The sequence below is a fragment of the Podarcis melisellensis genome (genome assembly GCF_964234715.1).
Source record: "Podarcis melisellensis genome assembly, chromosome: 3".
NCBI classification, from domain to species: Eukaryota; Metazoa; Chordata; class Lepidosauria; order Squamata; family Lacertidae; genus Podarcis; species Podarcis melisellensis.
The window spans coordinates 74,693,090-74,716,081 of NC_138530.1; the positions used below are offsets into that span (position 1 = coordinate 74,693,090).

The following is a 22,992-nucleotide window of genomic DNA, read 5'->3' on the forward strand; positions in this document are numbered from 1 at the left end:
CCATTGTAGCCCCTAATAACACAGCCCCCCCAAAAGAAAACCTATATTGAGAGGGATTTGAGGGGTGCATGGGATTGTAAGGAGAAAGAGAAGTGAAGTAAGTTATGTGAGCTGCCTTCCATTCATGCAAGTACTGAGTTCTGTGCTTTTGTACTATTAAATCCAATTATACATCACTGTTTCTTTTTTCTTCTTCTGAATCCCCCCCCCCCATCCCAGCTGTATTTTAAGACTTTTCTCTTAGTAGAACTGCTACTGTATAAGCAGACACCTGTTTTTTCAAGGCTTTGGGTATCCTTTTCCTCAACCACAGTGTTTTTCTCCATGATTTAATTATAAATGATGGGTTGCATCTACTTTGATATGTCAGATTTTGATCTAGATTTCAATAGGTTTGAAAAGACAATGTGGACAGCATCCTTCACAATCTGGTTCATATATTATGTGTTTTCTAGGGTTTTTGGTGCTGACATTATAAATGATGGGATGTTCCGTGTTGCAAGCTTAAATATATACTAATCGTAATTCCTCAATTTTTAGAATTACTGGATCTCCAGCCTTTACCTATCACAGCTTTGGGACGTCCCGAGTATGAAGCCCTGTATAAATTCACTCATTTCAACCCAATTCAGACGCAGATATTCCATACACTTTATCACACAGATTGTAATGTTCTTCTTGGAGCTCCAACAGGCTCTGGGAAGACAGTTGCAGCAGAACTGGCTATCTTCAGAATTTTCAACAACTATCCTACATCCAAGGTTTGCAAAAACATTTATTTTCCTGAGAAATGTTCGCTTTTTTATTCTGCTTTTTATTAGTTCAGAACTTGCCATGCAAATGGACAGTGCTATTGTGTAAGAACACTTCTTTCTTATCTGAGTGTGTTCATTAAAAAATGTTTTACCACACTTGTGAAATGGAAAAACCACTACTAAATATGAATAATTTTTTTTCCAATGAATGAGAAATGCAAGGAAGTAAACGCAATATGTTGTAGTTGTTTTAAATGCTCTTATTAATTATTTTAAAACCTACAATATGTCTGTGTGTTCACACTTTTTCTTGCTTCCTTTGGCCTTTGTCTTGTAGGCAGTGTATATTGCTCCCCTGAAAGCGCTGGTGCGAGAGAGAATTGAAGACTGGAAAATTAGAATTGAAGAAAAGCTTGGTAAAAAGTAAGCTTGCTTTTTAACATGGTCAGAAATAAAACTTTTTTGTAAAAAAAGAAAGAAAGAAAAGAAAAGCAACAAAAATCCTGTAACACCTCATATTCAGATAAAGGTTAGCTTCCATGTCAAAAGAATTGTCAACAGGTAGCATAAAAAAAGAAAGTTGTGTTTTTTAGAACCTGTTGTCCTTTGAGAATTCTGCTGTCTTTAGAAGACAGCATAACTTGTACATGACAGTAAAAGTTGTAAAACTTGTAGAGAATAATTTCCTGAAGAGTATTTTTCTGAAGAAAAGTATTTTTCTGAAGAATATTTCTTCAGGCTCAGGATCCTCTCACTATCAGAGAGAGAGAGAGAGAGAGAGAGAGAGAGAGAGAGAGAGAGAGAGAGAGAGAGAGAGAGAGAGATATTAGCCCAGCAGAAACTTCCTGTACATTGATCTAGCATTAGCTAAGAATCTGTATATGTGATAAATGTTCAGATATTATCTACACACATCACACCTTGAAATCACTTTATAATAGGGATGACTTTATAAAAATCATGACTAGGGTAGATAGAAGATCTGCTGCTTTTTCAGCATGGATAAGTAGGGTCCTGTATTAAAATGAATATTGTTTTTCCCTACTGACCTCTAGACTACCACTTTCATGACAACTCCAGCTTTGATCTTGTCTGTAAAAGGAGCTGCTACAACTAGAATGGAGATTGACTACTTTCCATTTTCAGCTAGGGTGATGGATTAGGAAGTCAGCCTTTGGATCCTATTGTTGATTCATCCTAGTCAGAGACAGCAAAGGGTTTGGGGTTTTTCTGCATGTTTATATTAAGGGTTAATGTTCTGGACCTACTGTCTACTCCAAAACGGATATGAATCTGTGTTGTATTGCTTCACAATGACCATTTGACTCCCTTTACAGGGTTGTGGAATTGACAGGGGATGTGACTCCTGATATGAGGTCAATTGCCCAGGCTGACCTCATTGTTACTACACCAGAGAAGTGGGATGGGGTCAGCAGAAGCTGGCAGAACAGAAGCTATGTTCAAAAAGTTTCCATTCTCATCATAGATGAGATCCATCTGCTAGGTGAGCATCGTTTTCACCATTATTATTGCTGGAATTGAAGTGTGCTCTGGCATTGCGAGTTGAACTTTAAAGAATATTGATGTCTGTTTTCCTTTTCCTCCTTTCCTAGGGGATGAGAGAGGCCCTGTGCTGGAAGTTATTGTGTCTCGTACTAACTTCATCTCATCTCACACAGAAAAGCCTGTCAGAGTTGTTGGTTTGTCGACTGCATTAGCTAATGCCAGGGATCTTGCCGATTGGCTAAATATCAATCAGGTATGCAAAAGACATGAATGCCAGTTGTTTTTGAGAGGAGGAGCACTCTGGCATTGGTTTGGGGATAAAAACAACCTGAGGCATGAACAGTGAACCATTTATATGTTTTCTCTTTAGATGGGGCTATTCAACTTCAGGCCGTCAGTGCGCCCAGTTCCATTGGAAGTACACATTCAGGGCTTCCCAGGCCAGCACTATTGTCCTCGTATGGCTAGCATGAACAAGCCAGCATTTCAGGGTATGCAACCAAAGATACAACTTTATTTTTATAAGTCTGTGGTAGACAAATTGTGTTATGTGTTGTTGTGTATCTTCTTGGTTTGCTTTAAGAAGAATGTTTGTTTGTTTGTTTGTTTGTTTGTTTGTTTGTTTCAGCAACATTACCCAGCTTCAGGCCTTGTACATTAAAGATGCTAGCACCACACATGTCAGTGGAACTTAAATGTATTTCAAACAGAATAATTGAAATTACTGTTCACATTTGACACTGTGTAAATATTTTTCTATTAATATTTTAAGATTTACAACATAAAACCTTTTGTGGTATTAATTCAGTAAGAGATTTGCTCCTCATGGAAGCATTAAAAAATTGCAAACAGAAGTTGCATGTCAAGCTAAGCTTGCATAATTCTGATTTCAGGGCAATAACCATAAACTTCAGAATATTCAGTGTGTCCAAATATGTCTCTGTTTTCAATTCTTTATTCTTAAACTGGCAAGCGGGATAGATTTAAGAACCACCTTCATATTTTATTGAAACATGTTCTGTGTACGTTCCATAAGGAATATTTATTATATCAATTAAAAAGAAGTCCCCAAATAAATTTTGTGATGTGAACTGCTGTTGATTGTAAGGCGACAGTTGTGAGGTGACTTTTTAGCTGATCTAATTAGCCTTATGACAGAAACTAAGTATTGATTGGGGACTGGAGACCAATCTTGGCAGTTCAGATTATTTACACCTCAAGGAGGAGTATTGTAGAAAAACACTAATGAACAATAAATCTGTCCAGAGCTGTTCAGCTACACCTGTTCCAGAAGCAACAAAAATTCATTAGCTGTCAAGCTTTCTTTAGGCAATAGATATATTGATTTCTATATGAAGACACAATATTTACATTGTCTCCTATCATACTTCTGTGTACATGCATTGGTTTCCATTTGCAGAAATGTTTTGCCATGATTTATCCTAAAATTAAGTGGAACTTCAAAAGACTGCATGAAGGGATAAAATCATTTTATATTCAGCAAATCCTTTAGCACTTAAACAAGTATGTGGTACATATTGATAGTATCTGAAACAGTAGCTTGGTGCTCTTAAAACTTTGGCTGATTGATCAAATTGCTATAGAAATTTGATTTATAGAGAGGTTTTCTTTACACTTGTTTGATATAATATGGTTGTGAATGTGTCAACATTTTCCTTTATAATCTCCATTTCACAGCCCATAAAATTTTGTTGCCAGCTGAAACTTTTCATGCTCAGCAAGAAAATACTTAAAAAATAAAACTGGATTGTTTGGCTTGTCTGTTTTGGTATTCGAAGTGCAAAAGCACAACAAAACAATAATAAAAATACCAATTTAAGTCACAGGCAGTTTCCATTCAAATGAATCCATGGCTGATGTAAAGGGATTGTGCAAGGATTGCTGATTGAAGGAAATACATTGCATTGTTCTGAATTTCTGGTTTTCCACAGCTATCAGGAGTCATTCTCCAGCCAAACCAGTTCTTATATTTGTATCATCCAGACGTCAGACTAGACTTACTGCTTTGGAGTTGATTGCTTTTTTGGCAACTGAGGATGATCCAAAACAGTGGCTAAATATGGATGAAAGAGAGGTATAAATTTTCTGTTAATTGAATTAGGGGGATTTCTGGTTTTTCTCTTCTCTTCTCTCCCCTCCGTCCCAATTTCTTTTTACCACCCTTCCATTTTATTTGTTTGCTTTTTTTCTTCAACTTGACATCCTGGCATTCTATCTCACAACAGATCTCAAGGATAGACTAAACGTGCACAGTGCGCTCAACTTCTGCTTCCTTTAGATTCCCCCTTCACTGGGACAGGATGAAATCTTCCTGTAACAAATGAAGCAGGCCAGCATACCATAGCTGTGATTTAGCAGCTGTGTGCTCCACCTACCAAAACCAAACTATGGAACTATGGAAGTTCACTCAACTATGCAACTATGGAAGTTCACTCAATGGGAAGCTGGAATGCCCTGCACTGCAGATGGCTGGGAGAGTTATTCCAGAATTTCTCATTTATATACATTCCAACGCCATCAACATTCCATAAGTCCCTGGAAGCTCCTTGCAGGGCTGCTTTTGGAGTGCTTATATTTTCCCTTTTGTTTGAATTTCCAAAGTTACACACTTTTCTGTGCCCAGGGAGTCTCCTGAGTTGGTAAAACTTGCTGCCCTCTTAATTTAGGCGGGGGCGGGTCGTTTGCTTCAAAACTGATGATTTACCTCTGATGTTAAAATTGAGTGGTTGAATTCTCCCCAACCCGTCTTCACATTTCATTGAGTGAAATGTTCTGAGCACCCTATTCTTAATAGTGGTGCACGAAGGGTTAGACTTCAATTACTAGTTAGCTATGTTTTTTGTTGTTCTTAGGTGGCTTGTGGTGTGTTACACATGGTACTCTAGAAATCATATTCAATTGGCAAATAGCAACAACCGATTCAGATCACATATTCAGTATGGTCAAATTCTTAAGAATAAATTGTCACTTAACAGTTCCCATTTTGTATTATGAAAATGACCTTGTATCTCTTAGCCATTTAGCTAAATGTCACATCTTCCCTTGAGCATTCTAAAAAATACAGAGTGTGTCCTTAGATGGTAATGTCTTTAAAATTTTAACTAAAGCAGTGTTAACTATAACTGTCATCAGTGGTTTAATGCAACATTGTTACTGGACATGATTATTTTTAGGAAGGGTGTTTGACCTCCAAAGCCAAAGCATGCTTACTTGGGAGCAAGTCCCTGAGTTAAATGAGGTTTGTTCTTTAATAAGGGCACTTGTGATTGCAAGCTTTGAGTGCTAGAAATATTGTTGTAAGCATTGGAACTTATGCTGCTTGCTGAGGTTTGGGTTTTAAAGAGACTAAGCAGAAGTATTTATTTAAAAGGTCCACAGACCGTTTGATTGATAGGATATTAATTTGGGAAATTAAATCAGTTTAGGAGGTATTTATGTAAAGGTGGTATGGAGTATAATGATGAATGTGGTGTAAATGAAGGAGAATTAATTTGGAGCAGAACATGGGTGGGGAATTCACTGGGTGCGTAAATGGATTGAAAAAGAACCATTTTAGAGATCTTCTGATTGGAGCAGGAAGGGGACATTTTGCACAAGCTCAGAGAGAGAGAGTGCCCGGGGTGTCAGGAATTTTGAGAACATTAGATGCAAGCATATTCTTCCAATTCCAAGGTGTGAAAAAACTGCTCGTCAGCACAGCAGCACAAAAATGTTGACAATTAAGTTTGGCAATTGTGTAAAAGAGGAGGAGGAAAATTGTCAGGAGGATACTTGTGAAATTAAAACATCCCAGGGGTCCTGTTGCACCACAAAAGCAAATACAATTATTATTGCATAAGCCTTCTATAAGACATCATCAGTTGCATGAATTGTGCAGGTGTTGGATATTATTTATGCATGGGTGTACATAAGATAGCACACACTGATACCTAGCATTTCTATTCATAGCACATTTCAGTGTTCATACTCCTTCACATACTTTCAACATCATCATAATCCTTACAACAGCCCTGTAACCTAGGCCAGTACAGTATTATTCCCACCATGTGCAGGTGGGCTGAAGGGTCCAATTCACATACAGTGTACAATACATTTTGTGACTGGCCATGTATCCCATGGGAGCCATTTTGTGGCTGTGGCCATTATATTTTAGTGGGCCTTTCATTCTTATCCACAAAGCAAAGAGAAAACTTGACAAACTCTGTTTCAGTGCTGCTGCTTCCTCCTCTTCAATGAAATCAGCTGAAATACCTGAAGCTACATAAGAGAAAATGAAATAGAACAAAATTGCAAAGAAGATAACGTCAGGTTCACAATGGTTATTACTGATTTGACACCTTAAGTACTTAAGTTTGTATCTCCTGAGTTGCAAGTGATATAGGCCTTTAGGTTTTAACACATTCCTAAGGACAGGAAAAACTACTTGACAGGGTGCACAGTGCATTGGGAGAGCTTCCTTAATATCCAAACATTTTTAATACAGCACACGATCATCTGAATTGTACTGTAGCATAAGCAAGGAGAAAGAGGATTCATTGTGCAGATGTTGTTGATAAGAGAGAGGCTTATGTGATATCTACAGTGGCCATGGAACAGAACTGATGGGGGCAAGATTTTTGAGTTGTGAGCTAATAAAATAGTTTCTGCTTTTGAATAGTTCTTAAAGTAGAGACTACTTAAGGACATTCAATTACCCAAAGGCAGTTAAGATTTAGGAAATGGCTGACAAACCTTCAGAAGCAATGCTAGTCTTAGAAAGATTTTTGAAATCACTGGAAGGATTCTAGAAGCTTTGACATACAAATTCATAGACATCTCTGAAAGTTGGTTGGCTTAAAATCACCTTTTCGACTTTTCATTTATTTAGGTGTTTTGAAGCCAAGTGATCTGCTTTTACCAAATTCTTCTTCAATTACAATTTTAGACCTAAATTATTTTGGCTAGGTTATAGGTGTCTTATTGAACAGATGCAAGTTGTTTGGCCCCCATGAAAAGTTTCTACCTTCCACTTTTCCACTGAGCCAGTCCTCAGAAAATCACTGTACGGCAGCAGTAAGTCAGGATAAAAATTTTGGCAGGCCAGATGTGGTCTGTAGGCTTTAATGTTTTCTGTTATTGGTCTAAAGTCTCCTCTTCTTCCACCTTGGTTCTGAGAGTTCATGTGAACAATGTTATTGCAGAGCATCAGTACCTCCTGTGAGGGCAAATAGATTTGTAGATTCAGTATCTTCTTCAGGACAGACATCATTTGGCATAGTTATTTCAGACTGATGGACAGAACGAAGCTTCCTAAAGCAACATATACATCAGAAGGCTCAGTTTGGTCAGAATCAAATATACACTTCCAGAGATAATGCTAAATACATTATTCCTGGTAAATGAGCCACCGTAGCTTCTAGAGGGCTGTGACAATTTGTGTCCTGGGCTTTTTAGACTTGTCTACCCATGTACTATCTGAAACCAAAGGGGCACATTTTTTGCCAGATGTGAAATATATTGGCATTATTTTCAGCTCTCGTACCCTACTACAGGTGCTGGGAGCAATTGTAGGAGATGACTAATACTGTCGCTTTTTAAATCCCAGTTGATTAATCCAGGTCAGTTGCCTTTTATTACATTCTTTTTAAGAAAACTCTTCAGCTGATGATTGTAGACGGAGCTGCCCATTCAACACAAGGCCTGTAACACCTATATGTCATGCTGTCCCATTCTGAGAATATCCTGTGTTGTCTGTTGCCTGCTAGAGCACAAAAGAGATAGAAAATTGCTAGGTGTGTCACCAGTTTGAGCAGTCCAGGCTATCCTGACAATTTGACAGATCTAGCAGAGACAGCCTTATGTAAGTGTTACTCATGTATACCAGCTAGAGTGGAACAGCACTTTTAGCTTTGCTCCAACATCAGCTCATCTTTCTTAAAGAACTGTGTGTTTTGTGTGACTGTCTTGCCTGTATAAAAAAGCAAATGTGTGAGGTTCTCTTCTGGCGTGAGGCCTTTGTGCCACTGGGAGCCCCCTACAAATGAGGAGATGCTCACACATTTGCTTTTTGTGTGTCCCCACACTGGTTTGTATTTGTGTTCCCTACACACAAATAACACATGCTTAGGTCATAGTAACCAAAGCCAGATGCAAGTGAGCAATGTGCTCACAGTACTGAGAACAAACTTTGGTGCCTCGCATTCTTACATCAAGGGAAACAGTCATATTTTTTTCTGTTTAAAGGGTCTATGACAGTTTCCCTGAAGATTCATGTTTTGGAAGCAATAGTAGTATAGCCTCACTAGACACAGTAGTGTGATTTGCTTTGCTTTTAATGTATTTAATCACAAGGTTTAGCTCCTTGTGATTGATCAGTGTAGGTGAAACAAAACTTAAGGAGATTTATTTATAGGGATATTTATATTTATAGGGTATATTTATTTATGTAACTCCTAAACTGCAAAGAGGGCATCCAACATTCAGTCCTGTGTAATGTACAATATTGTGCCAATTACCTAGGAAAGATCCTGTTGAAAACAGAAGCTAGTTCCTGTGACGAATGTAAAAAGTGCAACATACTAAATTAGTATTTGCTTGAATTTGATTCTCTTTACTCTAGTCTGAAATTTTAACAGATGAGACTCATGAGGAGAAGGGAAATCTAGTACTGGTATGTGGCTTTTAAACTACAATTGCAACTTCTTTCCACAGTGTATTTAGTACTGTAAACATCTACAGCTTGTTAAGATTGTACTACAGCTAATTTAATAAAGCTAATGTAGCATCTTTTAAACAATGACGCTTAGTAACACTTAGGAAGGCCGCATCCAATTCCTGCTAAGAACATTGAAAAGACTACCACACGATTGTGGAAGGCGGTGGAGGCCTTTATAGCTTCTGAACAGGAAACTGCATGTGCAGCTGTGAATATGAAGCAAAATGTGTGTGCATGTATACAGAGGAATATGCTTCCTATATAGATCTAAAAATAGAAGTTTAAAAAACTGCTCTGTTTAGAGAGTGTCAGGAGAGTGTCAAGCATATCCTTTTGCTTCTAACATTCATATCAATAACTTAATATTTTCAATATGATTTTCAAAGAAAGAAAAATAGAGTGGTTTTGAACATGTGACAGCTCTCTCTCTCCAATTTTAAAGGCAATGTTAGGGCAATCTGTAGTTTGTGGGTGAAATTTAATGCTGCTTCTCTGTTCACAAAATGTATTTTGATCCATCAGAAAGAGAGAAAGAAAGGTGATTATCTCTCATTGTCCCTTCTTTCTGCAGGCCTCTACCACCACTTCCTGGAGAGCACCCCAACCCTTTGGGACAGATCTTTTGGGGGTGCAAAGGTCTGCAGTGTGGAGGGAATTTGGGGCAAATATCCTTCCCTTTTCTTACATTAGTAAATGTCTCTGCTAGATTAAAAGCCAGTTACAGATAGATACAGATGTTGGTCTGCCATAGTCAAAACAAAAAAAATTCCTTCCAGTAGCATCTTAAAGTATCTGAAGAAGTGTGCATGCACACGAAAGCTCATACCAAGAACTGACTTAGTTGGTCTTTAAGGTGCTACTGGAAGGATTTTTTTTTGTTTTGACTATGGCAGACCAACACGGCTACCTATCTGTAACTGGAACTATGGAAGGCACCACATTGAGCCGCATAAGATTAAAAGCCATTTCACAAGCAGAATGGCAGCACTGGATTTCACCCAAATATATTTCTTTAATCATTTCTTCTTGGGGCTTTTAATATTCTGAAACAAATACGTTTGGGTTGGGTGAAGGCATGCCCTTCCACAAATAGAAAAGCTCTTTCCATTCACAGAAGAGATTCTGATTCAGCAAAGGCTGCCATAACAGGAAGGAGGGAAATGATTTCTGCAGCCCACATCACTGGCTCCTATTCTGTTCCACGGGGTCCCCTAATCATTTGGAGCAGCTTTTTGGTGACCAGAGGAAAAAGAAGATTTGGGGGGGGGGCTCTCTTTCCTTGAGTCAGGAAGTGTCCCTTGAGCAGAACTCCACTCACAGGAAACCTGGAAATCTGTCTTTGTAAAATAATGTCAATTGCTCCTATTTTAAACCCAATATTTTTTTAGCTAGGCTTTCACCTTTTTAAAAAAATTTAAAATTAAAACGTTTGTTGTGACAGGGTTGGGATCTTTTCTATGAGTTGACAGATTCAGCAGGAAATTTTTAAAAATACACAATAAATCTCTCTGTATTTTAGAATTCAATTTTTAAAATTCTATTCATTTATATTAGGATTGCGTGTGTGTTTCTTGTTTATACGTATTTATTCTGCCTTTCCCCCTCAAAGATCTTAGGGAAAGATGTGTATTTTATCTTCACAACAACCCTATAAGGTAGATTAGACTGAAAAATAGTAACTGGCTGAAAGTCACCCAGGAAGCTTTGTGGCTGGGTGGGGATTTGAGTAGACACCTCCCAGATCAAGCCCCACTCGGTATCCACTGTTGCTGCATGGATGGTGCTTAGAATGAGGCTGAATCCATGTAGTCCTTTCTCAGGATTTGCAGTGTCTCTTCCTTCTGCAGTGTTGTGCTTTATCATAAAAAAAAAAATGCCATTTAACTTTTAACGCAGCAGCACTTTAACTAAACTCAACATCTGTGCCAGATGTGAAATGTGTAATTATATTTTCTTTTAAAGACTTCATAACTTTCCTGATTCTTTTGTTCAGCCCATCTTTCTTTCTTTTTTACCAGCCATTTCAGACAATCGATAAGCATTATGCAGTGGCATATGGTCTGGGTCTGATGTGCTTTGAAAAGGGTACAGAGTACTAATAATGAGGATTCTGCGAAAATGGGAAAACCAGGGCGGCAGATATGCTTTGAGAAAGTATGGGGTTTTAGCATCTTGAAACAATATATCACACTCAAAGGGACAGAATTGGGCTGCACAATCTGTTAGCTCATTCTTGTCCAATCTGGTCTCCTCCTTTCTTTTGGAGCCAGTGTTGTCATCAACTTGCTGAATTATACCCTGACTGGAATGAATTTCAGACTCAGGGTAATGTATCTACTTAAATGGAATTCTATCTTTCTACGAAAAGCTTTTTAGGTATAATAAATTTTTTAAAATATATTTTTAAACCCTGGTAACGTTAAATTGTTCAGAATTTTACATGTGTGGAAGGAGTGAGAGAGAAAATACAGTGTTTTAGTCTGAGAAAAATGTTGCTGGTGTTGTCATGAATTTTTTTCCCCGCTCCTTGCAACTTTTTTTTTTAAAAAAAATGTTATTTATGTTACAAAAGGAATCTTAAGTGCATCTTTCAAAGATAACTTTTAAATGGCACATTCATCGTTAAATTATATAACATGAGGGCTATACTTTTTTCGGAGTTTAAAAATCAACAGGTCACATCAGAGTGGGTTGGATCGCTTTTATTATTAATATTAATGTTTTAACCAGCCCACTTCAAATGAGCAAACCTTAGCTGAGCGACTGAAAACACAGTTTTCTTGCTGCTTCAAATTAATTTTGATAACAAATGCATCTGGTAAACGTACTGTGCCTTTTCATGGTTAACACTTGTTCATGCTTTCCAAAGAGCTGTTATGTACGCGTGTTAATGTGTACACATTCCCTTGACAGGTTTTCTTTTGGCAGTGATGTCTTGAGCAAAGCTAGAAAAATCATTAAAGTTTGCTTCATGCTTGAGATGGGCAGTTTGCAAACATCTTGCACTAATAGCCATCTCCGAGGTTTCACGAGAACTGTTATCTCAGCATAGTTGATCTGGCAATTGTCCTTCCAGCATTCCTCATGTTTTGTCGTATTTTATAAGGTGAATGGAATATGCTTGCAAAAATAGACTCCAGGAAAGTGGTTTCCCAGAAGACAAATTGTTGTTAGAATTTTTAAAGCTGTGGAATGTGCTTCTGGGTAAAATAGGTGTTTGGAGTTTTTTATTACGCTGATTTATGTGAAAGTGAGGGGGGTCTGCTAAAAATGGCCAAGATTCCCTGCTGCTAGAATGACAGGCTCACAGTGCATATGCCAGCACTCCTGCTAAGGGTCCTTTAGTTTTGCTGTGTTAAATTACACAGCTTTGCAGGTATAGCTAACAGCACGGCAGGACATTGCTTTAGTACAAAGGCAGTGGGCGGATTGGGAGGGGATGAATAACATCATCAGCACAGCAAACGGTAAGAACTTCCTCTGTGAACAAATGTCCAGCAGTGTAATGGGGAGAGATGTTCTGTGCTTAAAACTTTGATAACAACCAGGAGGGGAAGTATAAAGTTGATTGGCCAAAGTAAACAAGAAAACAATTTCATGTTTTTATATTTCTTGGAGGTCTGAGCATTTCAATGATGTTGAGCTAGAATAAATAGCACTATAACTACACTGCCGCAGGTCTTGCAACATAAGCCAATCTTAAAAGGGATGTGGCTGATCTGTGCAATGTTCCCTACTTACAAATACAATGAATATACGCACTAGGTATACTTGATCCTTTTAAATATCATTGCATGTTTTCCTCCCAAACAGTGAACCAAATGTTTTAGCTACAGGACCCCAATTGTGGAGCAGGCAGTTTACAATGACTGGTTCCTGGCTCAAAAAATTGTTTGAAAATCAAAGGTTTTGATTAAACTATTTCATTGATGTGTTGGCTCTTCAACACAAAGCTTATTTTACTTCTTGGAACAGTGATTAGAAGTTTCAAAGGAATTCATACCCCAAACACACACACCCCACACACAAAAATCAGTTGTTGCTCCTTTACAGAAAACTGAGGGCTCCCTTTATAATCCACTATAAAATAGTGTCTTTGTTTAAGATGTATGTTAAAGACGGCCTCACTTTTATTCTTCTACTGTTGCATTTATCTCCATGCACTGTATTCATTCATTCTACCCATCCAGTTGAGCTTCTGTAAATGTATGATTTCCTTATGTTCCCATCCTATACTCTGGTGCACACATCAAACTTTCATTTTCCAATGATTTATAATAAGCATTTGGGTAGCAGCGTCTATCCTTGGGCTGATCTAGGAGCTTTCCTCAGATCATGTAAATTGGCAGCAAGCAGAACCAAAACATCACTTCAGAAAACTGGGTTCCCTGTTGTGCATCATTGTCATATCATTGTTGTGGGATTTACATTATATTTGGCTCTTTGGGATTGACAAACTAGTCTAAATAGGTTAGATTTGAATAGATTGTATTAATTTTATGAGTTTTCTGAATTAAATGACATTTTGCCATAATTTTACAAGTATACAGTAATATTGGTATTACATGTTGACATGATACAAGTTACTATTTACTCAAATTTTAAAAAAGAAAAACAGATAAGTTTTGACGTTCAGAAGTTGTTGGTGTTTATTAAAGGCCCCAGGGTCGGTCCCTGGCACCTCTAGATAAGGCTCAGAAAGACTTGCATCTGAAAACCTGGAGGGCTTCTGCCAGCCAGTGCAGAGATAATACTGGATAGTTGGTTGTACTTGATAGACATGAAAGAATCTTCATGAAAGATTTTTTTTCTTTTTTATTGAATTATTATTTTTTTGTTAAGTGACGAATAGCAAATAGTATAGCAAGAATAATAGAAGGTACAACATTTCCTTTTACAAAAACAATTTACAGACATCTTTACAATGTCTATGCTCTTTGATTTAAAGGATTGGCCTCTTACAATACTAAGGTACCCAACAGTAAATAGAGTTTCTTGTGTTTTATAGTAGCAACATGCAATAAATGGGCTCCTTTTTTCAATGAATTTTTCATCAATTTGTCTCCCTTCTCATATTTTGAGAATATTGTTTAGTTTTTACAATTGAACGCTATTCCATAGTCTTACCATCCAGTTGTCCAGTACTGGCACATTAATTTTTTTCAACTTAGAATTACCATATGGGCCACAGTTTAAAAGTGTGCTGTTTCCCTGTCTTCTAAAAGAATGAGGTATTTTACGTATCACAGTTATGTAACTGCGCAGTGGTGGAACATTTACTTTTATATACTTGTTTCTTCTAGTACAGCAATCTGGAAGTGTCTTAGTTGGAGGCATGACCAAAATACATTCAACGTATCTGTGTTGTAGTTTTGCATCTTCAGCATAGAATATTGATGTAGCTGGCATTAAATACCACCTGGAAAGGAGTGTTATTGGAGACTAATACTAACAGTTGGTTGAACTGTATGGGTGGTGTTAAGCTAGATTTTATTCAGAGTAGATCCACTGAAATTAATGGACCTACCGCAGCTATGCTCATTAATTTCAATTGGTCTTCTCTGAATTAAAGCTAGTTGAATACCACCCTGTGTTTCTATAACTATTTATGAAAGGTTTCTTAAAATGTAAAACTATTATACCATGTGGCTATTTTAAAAGTCCAAGAACTAAAGACCATGCCACTTTCAGTATGCCGCTCACATTATTTCCAGACAACACATCTTATGCTGCCTTGAACAATGTTTCTGAAGCCAAGTTTGAGGCAGGTTGTGAGATACCATGGAGGAGTTCTTTCCAAAGAAGGCAATTCAGAAAGCCCACCTTGAGGGTTTCTACATGCACACCTTTGCATCAGTATGCAAATATGTACTGCTTGAATAATCATTTTATAATTTCAAAAGTAGTATGAAACTCATGGGGGGTTTGCTTTCTGAAAGTTACCATGTTTTTCCGTGTATAAGACACCCCCATGTATAAGACAACCCCCTTTTTTTAACCCAAAATTAAGAAATTAAATTGCTTAGCTTTTTTGGGGGGTGGGGGAGGTCACTTCCGCCAATCGCTCACCCGCCTGCCCACCACTGCCGATCACTTGCCACAGCCACTGCCAATCGCACACCTCGCTGCAGCCGCCAATTGTCCTGCCACTCGCAGCCACCAACAGCCCACCCGCCCACATGCCGCAGCCGCCAATTGCCTGCCTGCCTCGCCACAGCCACCAATCACCTGCCCACTTGCTGCAGCCAATCCCCAGCAGGCCTTGCCGCAGTTACCAATCACCCGCCCAATCGCCGCTGCCAATCTCCTGCTTGCTGCTGCCATTAATCGCACGTCCCCCCTCTGCATTCACTATTCGTGTATAAGCCAACATCCAATTTTTGCCTATTTTTTAAAGCAAAACATATTGTCTTATACACGGAAAAATACGGTATATTAATAATATGTGGAGAGCATTATAAAGGTGACTATGTGTTTGTATAGCTTATTGCTCCCCTCCCCTTCCTGGTGCTTCTCTATTTGCTTGCTTCTGTGAATTCCTTAATGAAGAGACTGTCTTTTTCCTTTGTTTACTACTAAGACTGTATAGTATATTGATAAGTATTTACTAATGTCATATTGCTGGGGGGAAATGCTCTGGAAGATTCTTAGATTAATCCTTTTTTTGTTATTGCAGATGAGTGTCATCATAGGAACAATCAGAGAGTCCAATCTCAAACTGACCCTTGCTTTTGGAATAGGCATCCACCATGCTGGCCTGCATGAACGAGACAGAAAAACTGTTGAAGAGTTATTTGTGAATTGCAAAATCCAAGTATGCTTGTTCTAAGAAGTTCTTATTCATTTCTTAAACTTCTGTTTACGTCACACAGAGGTCCTTTATATATTTTTAATCTTGTATCTTTTTCTTTTTAGGTCCTTATTGCTACTAGCACGTTAGCCTGGGGTGTCAATTTTCCAGCGCATTTAGTAATTGTTAAAGGGACAGAATTTTATGATGGAAAAACAAGGCGTTATGTTGATTACCCAATTACAGGTATTGTCAGAAATCACAAAACTCTTAGAAAAAATACATGTTATGATTAACTACTGATATCCATGAACATGGAAGTTAAATATGGAAGCTGAAATAGAGCTGTCATAGCTTTTGTTCAGTTTCTTTAGCAATAGTAAACTTTTAGCTGTGCTTTGAGAATACTGAATTGGAATAATTGAATGGAATTTGATAGCAAAGAACAATATCTGAGAAGAGAGAACAAATTGGGAGGATATGGTATAACATATTTTTTTAAAGTCACTATTGAACAAACATACCATAAAGGGCATACAAGAAAATGATATATAGCTTATTAGATATATTATATGGATGAATACTAATCTGATCTTAATTAACTTGCCTTATTTAATTGTTTAATCTCAAAACATATGAGAGTAGCCAGGCATTTAGTTTCAGTTTCTTACCTGCAACATTGCAGGTTAGATGGGGAATACTTGTCATTGTTTTGATTTCAGCATTGCTTCAAAAAAAATTATCAACATAAAACTACTCAAATGGGAACAGAGAAGTATATTAGGAGAAGGCCAGTACCTTTACCCTAGAATACCACTGAACAGAGTATAGGAAACTATGTGAACTGATATAGCTCAGGGGTAGAGTCCATGCTTTGCACACAGATGTGCTATCTCCACTTAAAAAGTATCTCAGATAGCAGAACTGGGTCTACTAGGAAATTTCATATATTTATATGCTAGACTTGTCAGTTTTGTATCAGCCATGTGGAACAAAGGCTATTTGAGGCAGTGGCGTAGCGTGGGTTGTCAGCACCCGGGGCAAGGCAAGTAATTTGCACCCCCTAACCCATGGATTTTAGTAGGGGCAGAGAGCTGCAAGTGCGAGCGCCCCCCCCCCCAGATGTTGCGCCCGGTGCGGCCAGCCCCCCCTGCACCCCCCACGCTACTCCACTGATTTGAGGTGAGGCGTCTTGCTAAAGCATTTGGATGGGGCGTTTGGGAGGCTTGAAACAAGATTCCCAAACCTCATTTTATTGAGACTTTGCAAAATCAAAGTTCAACTTTCAGATACGAGTGTGTAGCCAGATGTTGCAAATAAACATTAGAAAAAAACAGTTTTAGTGTAAATTTTCTGGTCCTTTTTCCAGTTTAAATATACATATATCTTTTAATCAATATTTGTGCTATTTATAAGGGTGGTGCTGTATCTGGACATTTGCCTTAATATAAAAAAAAACAGTACTCTACAGTGTGCTTAATGTTGTCATCAATTTACATTTGCAGATGTTCTTCAGATGATGGGACGTGCTGGGAGGCCTCAGTTTGATGATCAAGGAAAAGCAGTGATTCTGGTTCATGACATCAAGAAAGACTTCTACAAAAAATTTCTTTATGAGCCTTTCCCAGTGGAATCAAGGTAAAAAATAATAATACCACAGTTAATTTGGGGAAACGTGATTCACAAAGGCACTGTATTTCACAGAACTACAAACGGAAAAGTTATCATCTTCAGAGAATCCAAATTCTATTTCATGTGGAGGTTTCTCCTAGATACTCAATTTATATTTCCAAGTTACACCCTATTGCCAAGATAATTCCTTTGCCAGATTGCAATCCTAACTCCACTTAACTGGGAGTAAGCTTCATTGAATTCAATTGGACTTTGCTGAAAATTCCTTTGCTAAGTAGACTTAGCTACAATTTTTGGCACTATTGGCACTAAGTCTTGATTACATGTATCTAAGGTAGATGACAACATTGTATCTGTGATGAAATCTGCCCTTTTTTCCTGCTGCTACCTAAACACACAAATCCCAACACAGAAAGTTCTTGGGCTGTGCAGGTGGGGTAGCTAAAAAGGCAAGTGGATAAGACAATAGATGAAACAGTGGCAACAAAAGCAACATTGTTCACAAACAGACATTATCATTTTAAAGTTTCTGGTGTCTCGGTGTCTGTTGGGAGATCCTCAGCCCATTAGTCCAGTAATTTTTGATAGCCCCTAGGCAGAGAGATGTCTCATCTATGAGCATAACGGCTGGTAGCAGGTGATAGAATAGCAGTATCCTTCTCAAATGCTATTTCCCCATTTTAGACAGTCTCTAAAGTCGTATCCATTTCAAGCTGTTTTCTCCGTAAAAGATACTATGGTCTGCTGCCCTAAAAGGCAGTCTATAAGTAACTTAATTTAAAAGAGGAAAAAAGTGCTCACTGGAATCAGTCCAGGTACTGCAGCCAGTTTTTACAGATTTTAACATCTGTAGCCAGATAAGATTAGCTATCTACCCACTCCAGTTGAGTGTTTTGAGTACATAATACTATTCCACAATTAATCTAAATGAAATGGTGCAATTTTAATTTTTGTTGATTTGTTTTAGTTTACTGGAAGTTCTGTCTGATCACTTAAATGCTGAAATTGCAGCTGGAACTATAACTTCAAAGCAAGATGCAATGGATTATATAACCTGGACCTACTTTTTCCGTCGCCTTATCATGAATCCAAGGTGAGCTGTTAAGAAATTGAGCACCAATGAGGTTTAGTGTGCATAGTAGGGAACCTTGAATTACATCCAGGTTTAAAAGCTGTCTATCCACAGTGCTTTTTTTCAGTGGAATGAACACTCTGGCACACATTTGATGTAGTGTAGATGACGGGTAACCTCTGAGTCCGCATTCCATTGCAGGCAGTCTACTGATTCTAAACTCAGAAATGCATTTGGCAGTGTATCTGATTCACTCCTTATCATTTTGAAGAATATTGGGGCAGGAGAGGGGGTCTGATTCAAAGAAAGTATGGAAACATTGTCAGAGGCCTGGTCTTACGCAAACACCCTACTGTTCCACAAGTGTGTTGCAAGTCACTTAGTTCCCTCCAGACTAACTCCTGACTGAGTGCTCAACGTTACACATGTTTCTCTGGTGTCTACATATAGTAGCAGCATGTTGACATAAATGCATAGCTTTTGATCCTCATTGGTTGGGAAAGCCGGATTTGCCTGCATACCTCAGGGCCCTTTCCATCTATAGGAACCCCCTCTGGACACCTCTCAGGATTCATCTGCTATAACAGTGGAGTTAAGGTCCTGGTGGAAATAAATGATTTTATCTTCAAAATGAAGCTTAGGGTTTAGTCATGTTGAATATATTTCAGTACAGGTGTTGTTGTATCTTGATCACCATTGCTGTGGATTTTATTCAAACGGTATGCTTTTTAAATTATTTTTAAAACTGTATTTTAAAATTTTTGTAATCTGCCCTTGGGACATCTTGGTAAGAAATATAATAACAATGGTGGTGATAATTTTGTTGGTTGTAGGGGGCTAAGTAATTCCTATATGCATGAGAGCTTTTTATTTTGTAAGTTATATGTAAGTGCCCAGTTTTGCATGTTACCAAGTGAGAATATATAAATAGCTGGTTGATTCCTCCCTCCCTACTTAGAACAGAGCTTTTTCTTCTTCTAATCATGCTAATTGGCAACCAAGCCCACACACATTGGTTCAAATCCAAGTGCTCTTGTTAGCTTGGTTTGTCAGTTAAGCTGCTCAAATTATAGCTCTCAGCCAGGATCCACAGAACTACTGAGTTTCAAACAAGCTGCTTTCCTTAGACCAGTAGAAATTTGTCTTTGAACAAATGACCTTTCCATGCCATGCCACAAACTGCTTCAGAAAAACTTCCCTCAGTTTCAAAGGCTGTATGGCCAGGCTGTTGTTAGAGAAAAACAAGCTTCCTTGAGCTTTTGGAACCACTTCTATGGCTCACTTGATCCTGACCATCTTGCATTAATCTTAAATAATTATCATAAAATTAATTACACTTCTTAAGGACTGAATCATTCCATTTTCTTTATATAAAAAAACCACACAACTTGGATTTTAATATTCCAGTTCTGTTAAAACCAGTGCAACTCTTCTAGCCGAAATAGTTTGATGATTGGCTTAGAGAGTTAAAGACTCCACCAGAATACCAGAAAGTTATGTTAACCACAGTCTTGAAATACAGCTGGCTAAAAGAGTACAACCAGAACACTGTCCATCTGCAGAACAAATGTTTTTGAAGCCACTTCTTATCTGTGAATATTTTAATTATATTTATTTCCTAAAATTTATACACACTGCTTGAAGGAGGGGGTGTAGAAAGCTTAAAGTGTTTTACAAAAGATTATAGTGATGATATTTTTTAAAAAAGGATAACTCTATTCCATTTGTTTAGTCCGAATTTATAACCCACCATCCCTCCCCAAAAGATGGCCAAGAGGGCTCACAATAATAAATTGCATGAAAACAACACACTAACATATTGCAGACTGCCATTAAAACCTGTAGTGTAGAAACAGAAAACTATCAGCCAAAAACGTGAATCAATAAATACAAGTCTCTACATGTTTCTTGAACGCAAGTAAGGACAGGATTGCCTTATTTCCTTTGGGAGTATTTTCCATAGCTAGGAACAATCCTAAACAAAATCTCCTGGGAGTTTACTTATGAGTAGTAGACAGATTTAGGATTGCAAAAAGCTCCATTTTTGGACAATCAGAGTAGGCCCCATGGCTCTATGTACTAATATATCTGGTATGGATTTAAATGTTAACATGTTTTATTTTGATATGTTGTTGTGAAGTGTGTTCTTCACAGGGATTCAGTGAAAATATGTATCTGAAAACATTTATCAAAATTTTTAATTCATTGGTACAGAGAAATTTTGGCACACCTGTTTAAATCTGTGCAGTTTAAATTAGCTTAGCCACTACTCTACTCACTTAAATCTCCTTGATTTCAACAAAACAGAGACACAAATAACTTTTCCAAATTTGGGCTCCTGTAGATAATGCTTAAAGGTAAAGGACCGTTAGGTCCAGTCATGGCCAACTCTGGGGTTGTGGCGCTCATTTCGCTTTATTGGCCGAGGGAGCCAGCGTACAGCTTCCGGGTCATGTGGCCAGCATGACTAAGCCACTTCTGACGAACCAGAGCAGTGCATGGAAATGCCGTTTACCTTTCCGCCGGAGCAGTACCTATTTATCTACTTGCACTTTGACGTGCTTTCGAACTTCTAGGTTGGCAGGAGCAGGGACCAAGCAACGGGAGCTCACCCCTTCGCAGGGATTTGAACCGCTGACCTTCTGATTGGCAAGCCCTAACTCTGTGGTTTAGACCACAGCACCACCCGTGTCCCCTAAATAATGCTTAGGATATCTTAAAAATGAGCTGCTATCTTTCAGTTCCACCCGAGTGCTTCTTAAACACATATAACAGGAAAATTAACTGCTGACAGATACTGAAGTAATTTTGACACAATGCAATAGACTATTTTAAAAAAATAGGATTCAAAACTCTGTGGTCTTATTTGTTAGTTCATCTGTTCTGTCTGTGAAAATGCTTTTGTAATGCTATTGTCAAAATAAAACACACACCAAAAAAACCCCTGATGCTAGTGTTGCTAGTTGGCAGCTGGCCTTGTTCAAAGGAATGTTGAATGACTCCTTGCTTGAATAGAGATTATAAATAGACCACAAATTAGTTGGGCAGTGTTGATGAAGGAACCAAATGTCTCACAGTGTGTTGTAGCTGTTGATAATGTTATGAAGAGGAGTAGGTTTCCCCCCAATTTTATTTAGACCATAGCATTTCAAAATGTTTTTGGTTCTACCAAAACCTATTTTGTCTGTTATTAAGAAAAGCAGGCTGTAATGTAATATATTACATGTTCTGTGAACAAAAATATTATTAGGTACACCTTCTTCCATCTTTATATTCAACCTATATGGCTGAAATTAAAAAACATGTTTATTTTATGGATTTTCCATTCTGCCTTTCTCTTTGAATGGCCTCCAGGCAGCTTTCAATAGCAACAACTACTACTGCAAAAACAACAGCCACACACAGTAAAATACAATACTAAAATAATAAACTACTGGAAATTTACCAGTATATAAAAAAGATAAGAAGTAAAGAACAGTAGATTAATTATCTCAAATGCCAGTAAAGTAATAGGAGAAGATATGAATTTATAAATCAAATGGGCATTTGATTTGGTATACAAGTTATCTTATAATGAAGTGAAAGGCTCACCATTTATATATAATTCTAAGGCTGCAATTTCCCTATTGAGTATCATGGGTTGTATCTAACTAAATTATACTCTGAATAGACCCACTGGAGTTAATGGGTCTAGTCATTTCCATTAATTTCAGTGGGACTATTATGAGTATGACTATTGTTAGATATGACTCAGTGAGACCTACCTCTGGGTAAAGATGAATATGAAGGCTCTGTTAAGTACTGTTAGGTCCTACTGTCCTCTAGAGGTCCAGGTCTATGCTTGAAATGAAATCAAATGCTCATCTTGAAGCACTTCTGTCAGGTTGCAATGGCTAATTGTAAATGTAGTCTGAAGGTGTAGTCCATAACCTCGAGAAGTATATAGCAATCTTACACTGAATCTAATGGGTCTAAGACATCTCACCCATTTACTACCAGCTGTGTAGTTATTTTGTTTAGTTATTTAAATCTAGTCGTCATTCACTATTTTGGGCTCCCCCCAGCTATCAACTGTGTCTGCTTTACATAAGCCTTTCCAGGTTGACATTTGTCTCCCATCTTTTTCTTTCATATGTGGCTGTATCTGGTCCTTCGTCCTTCTAGTTTTCCTTCAGTCATACTTTGAACTAGTTTTTCGTTTCTTGGGATGTTTCCAGTCATTCTATCTTCTACCTGATGAGACAAATAATGCACCTTGCCTCATAGTGAATTACATAGAATTGTAGAATTGGAAGGGACCCTGATATGGCTGAAGGATCTTCATAATGATCAGTCCGCAAGATGTGCACCTTAGAAATTACATTAAACTCACAAATGGTTGCAAAATATTAATTTTTAGTAAAAGATTACCCATCTGAGTTCTTCACAATTAAAGTAGAAATAATATTTTAAAAGGTGGGGGGTCACAGTTGGTGAAGAAAAGATATTCTGAGATAATAAAACAAGATGGCTCTATTAATAT

General features: G+C 37.8%; 1 protein-coding gene across 2 annotated transcripts in view; it reads left to right on the forward strand.

Moving 5' to 3' along the window:
• Nucleotides 1-22,992, forward strand: part of ASCC3 (activating signal cointegrator 1 complex subunit 3) — a 213,211-nt gene that overhangs the window by 141,940 nt on the left and 48,279 nt on the right. For both annotated transcript variants that reach the window (XM_081904600.1, XM_081904601.1), the window contains exons 25-34: nt 541-761; nt 1,093-1,178; nt 2,093-2,259; nt 2,369-2,514; nt 2,632-2,752; nt 4,214-4,356; nt 15,653-15,790; nt 15,892-16,012; nt 17,272-17,404; nt 18,366-18,491. In XM_081904600.1, the coding sequence (XP_081760726.1) occupies nt 541-761; nt 1,093-1,178; nt 2,093-2,259; nt 2,369-2,514; nt 2,632-2,752; nt 4,214-4,356; nt 15,653-15,790; nt 15,892-16,012; nt 17,272-17,404; nt 18,366-18,491 (1,402 nt within the window). The remainder of the gene's footprint in view (nt 1-540; nt 762-1,092; nt 1,179-2,092; nt 2,260-2,368; nt 2,515-2,631; nt 2,753-4,213; nt 4,357-15,652; nt 15,791-15,891; nt 16,013-17,271; nt 17,405-18,365; nt 18,492-22,992) is intronic.